This window comes from Mustela nigripes, chromosome X (genome assembly GCF_022355385.1).
Source record: "Mustela nigripes isolate SB6536 chromosome X, MUSNIG.SB6536, whole genome shotgun sequence".
In the NCBI taxonomy this organism is placed as follows: Eukaryota; Metazoa; Chordata; class Mammalia; order Carnivora; family Mustelidae; genus Mustela; species Mustela nigripes.
The window spans coordinates 73,594,851-73,606,006 of record NC_081575.1 but is presented as its reverse complement, the minus strand read 5'-3'; the positions used below and the strand labels follow the sequence as shown (position 1 = coordinate 73,606,006).

At 37.6% G+C, this 11,156-nt stretch overlaps 1 protein-coding gene across 1 annotated transcript in view; it reads left to right on the top strand.

The window, feature by feature from the left end:
• ZC3H12B (zinc finger CCCH-type containing 12B) overlaps nucleotides 1–11,156 on the top strand; it is a 594,748-nt gene that overhangs the window by 571,198 nt on the left and 12,394 nt on the right. The window contains exon 5 of the mRNA XM_059384709.1: nucleotides 1,962–2,101. Coding sequence (XP_059240692.1) covers nucleotides 1,962–2,101 — 140 coding nt within the window. The remainder of the gene's footprint in view (nucleotides 1–1,961; nucleotides 2,102–11,156) is intronic.

Here is an 11,156-nt window from a genome sequence, read left to right as displayed (position 1 = left end):
CCCCCGGGAAGCCGTCTGGCCCTGGGCTTTTGTTTGTTTGGAGATTTTTAATGACTGTTTCAATCTCCTTACTGGTTATGGTCCTTTTTTTTTTCTTAAGTGCTTTGACTTTTAGTAATGTACTGTAATTGCTTTATGGGAATTACTGGACACTTAGACATGATTAACATGTGTTTAGAAAAGTTAGGAAAATACTGAATATTTTTTGGTCATGTGCCTCAAGAGTGATTAAGACACTGGGAAGTCTTGCAGTATATGTATTAATGGGGCCTCTGAGATTATGTATTAATTCACTCAAAGGGACCAATACAATTGGAGCTAATTTCTCTTGTAGTTGAGTACTAGTGAGAAGGTAAGAGATCTAAAGAAAGAGGGCCCATTATATTGTCATCATTAGCTTCATATTGTCTTTTTTTTAAGATTTTATTTATTTTTTGACAGAGAGAGATCACAAGCAGGCAGAGAGGCAGGTAGAGAGAGAGGAGGAAGCAGGCTCCCTGCTGAGCAGAGAGCCCGATGCGGGGCTCAATCCCTGGACCCTAAGATCATGACCTGAGCCAAAGGCAGTGGCCTAACCCACTGAGCCACCCAGGCACCCCGAGCTTCATATTGTCTTAATTAGCTTTCTAATCAGCCTTGACAGGCAATATCCACTTTATTATACTAGAATTGGTACATGTAATGTATGCCAATTTATCATCCAAACTGTTTAATAACTGTAATTTAGTGTGGTTTATATTTATGTTATAATACCAAACTATGTGCTAAGAGGTTGGAATTCTCACATGCAAACTAGGCACAAATTTAGTACACTCTCTGTAACTTTTTAATCTGATGGCAATAAATATATCTCTCCCCAATTCATTTGCTAATTTTCCCTCTTCAAATTTTCAATCAAATTTCTGTTTTATTTTCAAGTTTTTACAATGCTTATGTCTAGAAATAATAAAGATAAAATGTCTTCTCTTTTTACATCATATTCTAATTATAAAAGCAATACTTAATATTTTGAAGAAATTTTCGAATAAAGAAAATAAATCACTTATAATCCTCTCACATAGAATAATTCTCTTATTAATATTTTGATGTATCTATTTCTTAGCATTTTTTCTAAATTTATATATAGACTTTCTTCCACAAAATTGGGATTACATTATATAGAGTCTGTATCCCTTTTTCTTTTAGCATTATATTGTGAGCATTTCCCACATCCTAAAATTTTAAAATAATGTGATTTTTATTGGCAAATTATATTTAATTAAATGTGATAACTATTTTTAGTCAGAATTTACACATCTCTTTTCTGCTGTCAATATCATTTTTTAAATTTAATATATGTGCTTAAAACTTATCTCCAACTAATCCTCCATATAAATTATCTAAACCTCTGGTGACACCTCTTGTTTGCTCATCTGTTGTGAATATCTGAATATTCTAAAATAAAGTGGTAATAGATGTAGAAAGAGAAGAGAGAAAATTGAAGCAGTGGCAGGAAATACTCATCAGGTTTGCTATAAATTGGGAATTGTTATTAACCATCTGTGGCCTTAAAAAAAAGGTGTAATAATAGTGGAAATATTTATAATGATTGAGTAAAAAAAGAGATTCGTTTATTGTTTTAAAAATGCATTTTTGGGCACCTGGGTGGCTCAGTCAGTTCAGTGTCTGCCTTCAGCTTAAGTCATGATTCCAGGGTCCTGGGATTGAACCTGGCATCAGACTCACTGCTCAGTGAGGAGCTTGCTTCTCCCTCTCCCCCTCCTGCTGCTTCCCCTGTTTGTGCTCTCTTTCTGTGTCAAATAAATAAATAAAATCCTTAAAAAAGTGAAAATTCATTTTGACATCATCAAGAAATAAAATGTCTATTGTTAATGTCTTGGTACTAAGAAAAAGACTGTTTGGGGTATTTCTTTGCTACCTATTGTTGATCCTTTACCCTTTCATTCTCTATCTTCCTAAAGCCATGGGAATAAAGAAGAGTTCTCCTGCAGAGGAATACAACTTGCTGTGGACTGGTTTCTAGACAAAGGCCATAAAGATATTACTGTATTTGTGCCTGCATGGAGAAAAGAGCAATCCCGCCCTGATGCACCAATTACAGGTACTATTTCAAATAGGACATTTCTTCTCATCCAGAGGAAAAGCTAACAAGATAGTTTAGGGAGAGGTTGATTGTCCCAACATAATTATTTTTCTAAGTTTATTAAGTATCTTAAAATGTCTTGTATTAAGTAGATTTTTAAACATTATTTTTCCTAATCCAAATAAAACCATTATTATGCTGTGGCATATGACAGTTAAATTGAGACAACTTCAATTTAGCAAGTAATAAAGCAAGCTGTTGAAAAACAAAGGAGTGCTTTCTATTTGACAATATACTTCAGACTAAAGGGGGATGAACATGGTTATGAGTGTGACTGTGTTTTCCAAAAGAATAAAGAAACCATGATAGAAAATGGATCACATTCTGTACCAGAGGAGTGATTATGAGATTTGCAAAATATAAGGTAAAATATAGAGAGAGAAAAGTCCCATTACAGTCAGAACCAACTTATCCATGAAACACAGCAGGCCCATTGCCCATGGCCATGATACATTTAGGATCCTACAAAGATGTTTTGAAGCACAGGCAAGATGTCATAGTAAGAGGACCCTAAGCTCACCCCATGCCATGTTTGCAACTAGATATCACTCACATTCATGTCAATAAACAAAAGTGATCTGAAGACTGGCAGAACAACTCCATAATTAAATGTAGAGAAGAAGCCACATCAGAGAGGTTAGGAAGGGCAGAAATGGTAGTTTAGTCTGGAGCAGCCTGAAAGAGGGAGGGAACTATGGTTGCAGAGAGGGAAAAGCACCAGGGAGCCCACACAGGGAAAACAAATCCCCATAATGTCTGTCTTTGAATATCAGAGGGGCTGAATTCTGTGAGTTTATATAACCAGCAAGACTTTGAGCCTAAAGCTTTAAAAGTCCACTGACTCAGCCAGCAATGGGTGAGCTGGGAGGGCAAGTGATAGCTGGGTCTCCATCCTTAAAGAGACATCAGCCCAAGGAGAGTCAATATAGAAGCAACATCTTACAAAACAGGAGGAAGATTTGTCTATACTGATTTTGGAGAATGTTGGGGGACATCTCTGGGAGCAAAGGAACTGACAGTCACCATTTTCATTCCCCACCCTCCAACATAAACAGAACCACCTACAGGAGGCTGTACTGCAAAGACACTTGTTACCTAACCTCCTAGCAGTGTGCCCTGCCCAGGAGTTCTCTTGAGGACTTGCTTTTCCTAAGTCTTCTGGCCTTGGCCCTAGGCTTAGTGCAAATTTTGTTAATGCCACAGGTGCCCCACCAAGTCAGCCATGTGCACATATATCCTGTGCCTCAAACACCACAATCAGTACCTGGTCACTGCACACATGGATGGCAAACACCTCTGGCTGCTGCCACAGTTGTGTGCTGCTGCAACCCTGTCATCACACTTTGAGAAACTGGCTTAGGTAAGTACACATTTTAATAATGTCACATATGCCCTGCCCACATGACACCAGCCACCTTGACTTTCAGCCGCTGATTGCACAGCCAGCAGGTGTTCCTTTCTACCACCTCAGCCACATGCCCAGCTCCCAGCCACTGCCACTAACACGTGCTATGCCTTTGGTCACAAATGTACTTTGAGGGATCTGACCTAGGACTAGTAACTCACTAAAAATTTTGCTAACACTGCTACCTAACCCTGAACCCTTGTACAGTCTCATCCCCTCAGGGATGGCCTACCGGGGTCTCACTAACACCACAAAGAGCAAGCACAGCCCACAGCAGGCACAGAATCAGTGCAGAAGCTTAGACTGAAAGGGAAAGCTACTCAAACACAATAGCCAGATGCAAACAACACACATGGGAAAATCCCATGAAGTGCCAGGTTCTGATGAATATCAGATGAATATCAGTGCTGGACACTACAGGATCTCCTCTTTATAAAGCCACTACTTTCAGGAGCAGAGAGCAGAGCTGACTTTTCTAACACAAAGGAACAGGTAAACAAAATGAGGAGACAGACAAATTTGTCCCAAATGAAAGAATAGGAGAAAATCACTAAGCAAAACAGAAATAAGTAGTATACCTGATAGAGAATTTAAAGCAATGTTCATAAAAGTGTGCACTGGACTTGACACAAGAGTGGACAATATCAGTGAGACCTTTAACAAAGAGATTTTAAAAAAGAACCAATCAGAGACGAAGAACTCAATAAATGAAATTATGCAGAAATCAATAGCTTTCTTATACTCTAACAATGATAATACAGAAAGGGAAATTAGAGAATCGATTCCATTTACTATAGCACCAAGAACCATAGATACCTGGGAATAAACCTAACCAAAGAGGTAAAGGAACGGTACTTGAGGAACTACAGAACACTCATGAAAGAAATTGAAGAAGACACAAAAAGATGGAAGACCATTCTATGCTCTTGGATCGGAAGAATAAACATTGTTAAAATATTTATACTGCCTAGAGCAATCTATACTTTTAATGCCATTCGATCAAAATTCCACCGGTATTCTTCAAAGAGCTGGAGCAAATAATCCAAAATTTGTATGGAATCAGAAGAGACCCCGATTTGCTAAGGAAATGTTGAAAAACAAAATTAAAACCTGGGCATCAAGTTCCCTGATTTCAAGCTTTACTACAAAGCTGTGATCACCAAAACAGCATGGTACTGGCATCAAAACAGATACATAGATCAGTGGAACAGAGTAAAGAGCCCAGATATGTACCCTCAACTCTATGGTCAAATAATCTTCAACAAAACAGGAAAAAATATACAGTGGAAAAAAGACAGTCTCTTCAATAAATGGTGCTGGGAAAACTGGGCAGCTATATGTAGTAGAATGAAACTCGACCATTGTCTTACACTGTACACAAAGATAAACTCGAAATGGATAAAAGACCTGAATGTGAGACAGGAATCCATCAGAATCTTAGAGGAGAACATAGGCAGTAACCTCTTCGAAATCAGCCACAGCAACTTCTTTCAAGATATGTCTCCAAAGGCAAAGGAAATAAAAGCGAAAATAAACTTTTGGGACTTCATCAAAATCAAAAGCTTCTGCACAGCAAAGGAAACAGTCAAAAAAACAAAACAAAACAAAAAAAAAAAACAAAGAGGCAACCCACGGAATGGGAGAAGATATTTGCAAATGACAGTACAGACAAAAGGTTGATATCCAGGATCTATAATGAACTCCTTAAACTCAACACACACAAAACAGACAAGCATATCAAAAAATGGGCAGAAGATATGAACAGACACTTCTCCAATCAAGACATACAAATGGCTATCAGACACATGAAAAAATGTTCATCATCACTAGCCCTCAGGGAGATTCAAATTAAAACCACATTGAGATAACACCTTACACCAGTTAGAATGGCCAAAATTAACAAGATAGGAAACAACATGTGTTGGAGGGAATGTGGAGAAAGGGGAACCCTCTTACACTGTTGGTGGGCATGCAAGTTGGTGCAGCCTCTTTGGAGAACAGTGTGGAGATTCCTCAATAAATTAAAAATAGAACTTCCCTAAGACCCTGCCATTGCACTCCTGGGTATTTACCCCAAAGATACAGATGTAGTAAAAAGAAGGGCCATCTGTACCCCAATGTTTATAGCAGCAAAACTATGGAAAGAACCAAGATGCCCTTCAACGGACAAATGGATAAGGAAGATGTGGTCCATATACACTATGGAGTATTATGCTTCCATCAGAAAGGACGAATACCCAACTTTTGTAGCAACATGGACGGGACTGTAAGAGATTATGTTGAGTGAAAGAAGTCAAGCAAAGAGAGTCAATTATCATATGGTTTCACTTATTTGTGGAGCATAACAAATAGCATGGAGGACATGGAGAGTTAGAGAGGAGAAGGGGGTTGGGGGAAATTGGAAGGGGAGGTGAATCATGAGAGACTATGGACTCTGAAAAACAATCTGAGGGGTTTGAAGTGGCGGGGGCGTGGGAGGTTGGGGTACCGGGTGGTGGGTATTATAGAGGGCATGGATTACATGGAGCACTGGGTGTGGTGAAACAATAATGAATACTGTTATGCTGAAAATAAATTAATTTTAAAAAAGAAATATAAAAAAAGAACATTAAAAAATGAAATATTTGGCATAAACAGTAGGAAACAAGAAGCAGAGGAATGTATTAGTGACCTGGAGTTTAGAGTAGTAGAAAACAATCACACTGAATGTATGAGAGACAAATACTGCATAATGAGAATAGACTTAGAAAATTCAGTGACTCCATTAATCAAAGTAATGTTTGCATTTTATGGGTCACAGAAGGAGAAGAGAGAAAAATGTGGGCAGAAAAATTATTTAAAGAAATAATAGCTGAAAACATTCCTAATCTGGGAAAGGAAACAGATATCCAGATGCAGGAGGCACATAGAAACCTGAGCAAAATCAACAAAATACCCACACCAGTTGGGTATTCGTCCTTTCTTATGGAGTCATAATACTCCATAGTGTATATGGACCACATCTTCCTTATGGCAAAATGCAGTGATAGAGAAAAAAAAATTTAAAGCAGAAAAACAAAAGAGATAGTTATGTATAAGAGAAGTCCCATAAGGCTATCAGTGGATTTTTCAGCAGAAACTTTGCAAACCACAAGAGAGTGGCACAATATATTCACATTGCTGAATAGGAAACATCTGCAGTGGAGAATACTCCACCCAGTTAAACTAGCATTCAGAATAGGAGAGATAAAGAGTTTCCCAGACAAATAAAAACTAAAGGAGCTCATGACCACTGAACTAGCCTTGCAAGAAATATTAAAGGGAACACTTTCAATGCAAAGGAAAGACCAAAGGTAACAATATAAAAGTAGGAAACACAAAAGAAGTAAAAATAATTATTTCTATTAAAAAATCAGTCAAGGAACTCACAAAATAAGTTATGATAATATATACCTAAAATGTTGGAAGGAGAGGAGTAAAAGAATGGGTTCAAATGACCATCAACTTAATATAGACTGCTATATACAGAAGATATTACATACAAACATAATGATAACCACAAGTCAAAAACCACTAATAGATGCAAAGAATAAAGAGAAAGAAAACCAAATGTATCATTAAGGAAAACAAACAATGAAAGAGAATAAGAGAAGAAAGGATCACAAGAAAACATCAGTAACAACCACAAAGAACATTAAAATGGCAATAAATATTTATCTATCAATAATTACTTTGAATGTAAATGGAATACATGCTCCAATTAAACGACATAGGGTGACAGAATAGATAAAAAGAAAAAAAAACCCAAGACACATCTCTATGCTACTTGCTTGAAACTCATTTTAGACCTAAAGACACCTGAAGATTGAAAGTGAGGGATGGATAAACATCTATCATGCAAAATGGATATTAAAAAAAAAAGCTGAAATATCAATACTTATATCAGAAAAAAACAGATTTTAAAACAAAGACAGTAAGGAGACAAAAAAGGACACTATATGATAATTAAGGGGACAATGAAACAAGAAGACTTAACAAGTATAAATATTTAAGTACTCAACATGGAAGAACTAAATACATAAAATAGTTAATAATAAACATGAACTAATCAACAGTAATAAAATAAGAGTAGGGGACTTTAACATCCCACTTACATCAACAGGAAGATCCAAAATAAGAAAATCAATTAGGAAACAATAGCTTTGATGACACGTTGGGCCAAGTGGATTTAGCATATATAGTTAGAACATCCCATCCGAAAACAGCAGAACACACATTCTTTTTTTTTTAAATATTTTTTTTTATTTATTAATTTGACAGAGAGAAATCACAAGTAGACAGAGAGGCAGCCAGAGAGAGAGAGAGAGGGAAGCAGGCTCCCTGCTGAGCAGAGAGCCGGATGCGGGACTCAATCCCAGGACCCTGAGATCATGACCTGAGCCGAAGGCAGCAGCTTAACCCACTGAGCCACCCAGGCGCCCCCAGAACACACATTCTTTTCAGGTGCATATGGAACATTTTCTAGAACAGATCACATATTAGGGCACAAAACAAGTCACAGCAATTGAAAAGATCAAAATCATACCATACATCTTTTTCCACCATAACACTATGAAACTAGAAATCAACCAAAAGAAAAAAAAATGGAAAGAACACAAATACATGGAAATTAAATAACATGCTACTAAACAGTGAATGGGTTAAGCAAGAAATCAAAAAGATATCTGTAAGTACATGGAAACAAATGAAAATGAAAGCACAATGGTCCAAATTCTGTGGAATGCAGCAAAAGCAGTTATAAAAGGGAAGTTTACAGACATACCTCAAGAAACCAGAAAAATCTCAAATAAAAAAACTTAACCTTACCCCTAAAGGATCAAGGTGTAGATATAGATCTAGAAAAGATCTAGAAAAACGAACAAGTTCAACCCCCAAAGCAGCAAAAGGAAGGAAATAATAAATATTAGAGCACAAATAAATGATACAGAAACTAAAAATGAACAAACAAACAAAAAGTAAAACAAACAAAAATAGAAGAGACCGATGAGACCAGGACTGGTTATTTGAAAAGATTAAAAAAAATTCATAAACCTCTAGCCAGACTGATCAAAAAACAAATAGAAATGACTCAAATAAGTAAACTTAAAAATGAAAGAGGAGAAATATCAATCAAAACAACAGAAATCCAGAAAAAGAGAATATTATCAAAAAAAATATATGACAACAAATTGGATAGCCTAAAGAAAATGGAGTGGCAGGTCCCTACCCCAGATGACCAGCACAAGCCCCTGCCCACACAATTCTCTGAAGCCTGGAGATTAAAAGGTTAGAAGACTTGCCTGAGATAGAGCCAGGAGGGCACTGTGCTATTCATGGAGAGAGCAAGCAAATAACCTTGGGATAGACAGTATGGCAACAGCCATCTGAAAAATGCCTGGGGTACTTAGGGCAAAGATTATTTGCTATGCTGGGAGTACTTCTCTGAGAGGCAGCATTCACAGAGATCCCTCTCTGGGAAAAATAACATGGCTAACACTATTTCTCTCCCCTGGCCCATAGCATAAACTTGAGCCACTTGCAAAAAGCAGCTCATCATGGACACTGGATGGCTAACTTGCATATGCCAAGCCCAGTTCCCTTGAGCTCTGATGGGACAGCCTTTCATGTCAAGCAAGATTCAGTCCGAGCACAAAAGACCCCTCCCCCAGAAGAACAGAACAAACCCCTGCCCACACCACATTCCCTGATGACAGAGTTCTTTAAGTCCTCAGTTCTTGTGGAGTTGGTGGCAGGTTGCACCTTAGAAGCACACCAGAGTGTACCAACATAAAACTCACAACATTCAGGCCAGGGACCAAGCACTGCCCACAGCTGGCCAGGAAAGCCTCTGCAGAAGACTGGCCTGAAGGACAGAGCAGCCAAATCACAATAGCAGAGCACACACAGCACACACCAGAGATAATCCTGAAGTGCGAGGCTCAGGGGACTACATGACCTCTTTTTCATAAGGCCATTACTTTCAGAAGCAGGAAACATAATCAGCTTTTCAAAAACACAGAAAAAGGAAGAAACTTAGAAAAAAAGCCAAGAAGGAAGAGTTTATATTCAATGAAAGAACAAGACAAGGCCACAGTCAGGAATCTAAGCAAAAGAGAGATAAGTAACATGCCTGATGGAGAATTTAAGGTAACAATCATAAGGATACTTAGTGAGTTTGAGAAAAAAATGTAAGACATCAGTGAGACCCTTACAATAGAGATAAAAGAGTTAAAAAAGAATTAATCAGAGATGATATATCCAATAAACAAGATTAAATGCAGACTTGATGCAATGAAGAGCAAACTAGAATAAGCAGAGGAACAATTTAGTGACCTAGAAGACAAAATAATGGAAAACAATGAAGCTGAACAAAAGAGAAAAAGAATTATGTAACAAAAGAATAGACATAGGGAAATCACTGGCTCTATCAAATGTAATAACTCATATTATAGGAGTCCCAGAAGAAGAGAGAAAAAATGGGGCAGAAAATTTATTTCAGGTATCACAGCAAAAAACTCCCCTAATTTGTCAAGGGAAATAGAAATCCAGATCCAGGAGACAGTGATCTTCCATCAAAGTCAATGAAATCAGGCCAACAAGATATATTGTAATTAAATTTGCAAATGATAATCATAAGGAAAAAAATCTTAAAAGCAGCAAGAAAAAAGTCCTTAACTTCCAAGGTAACACCCATAATGCTAGTTGTAGATTTCTCAGCAGGAACCTGGCAAGCCAAAAGGGAGAATGATACAGTCAACATGCTGAATGGGAAACATCTGCAACCAAGCACACACTATCTAGCAAGGCTATCATTTATAACAGAAGGAGAGAAAAAGAGTTTCCCAGACAAAAACTAAACACAAGAGCAGCCCTGCAGGATATACTAAAGGGGACCCTTTTGTGCAAAGGAGAGATGAAAGACAAGAAAAGATCAGAGAAAATCTCCTGAACCAATGACAAAACAAGTAATAAAGTGGCAATAGTACATAACTATTAATACTTACTTTGAATATAAATGTACTAAATGCTCCATTTAGTGGAGTGGTGGAATGGATTAAAAGAACAAGACCCATCTATATGCTGAATACATGAGTTTCATTTTATTTTTTTTTATTTCTTTTCAGTGTTCCAGAATTCATTGTTTATGCACCACACCCAGTGCTCAATGCAGTACATGCCCTCCTTAATACCCACCACCAGACTAACCCAATCCCCCATCTCCCTCCCCTCCAAAACCCTCAGATTGTTTCTCAGAGTCCACTGTCTCTCATAGGTTGGCTGCCCTCGAATTTGCCCCAAATCACTTCTCCTCTCCATCTCCCCATGTCCTCCTTGTTATTCCTTTATGCTTCACAAATAAGCAAAACCATATGATAATTGACTCTCTCTGCTTGCCTTATTTCACTCAGCATAATCTCTTTCAGTCCTGTCCATGTTGATACAATTTGGGTTTTCATCTTTTCTGATGGAGGCATAATACTCCATAGCATATATGGACAATATCTTCTTTATCCATCTGTCCATTGAAGGGCATCCTGGTTCCTTCCACAGTTTGGCGACTGTGGCCATTGCTACTATGAGCATTGGGGT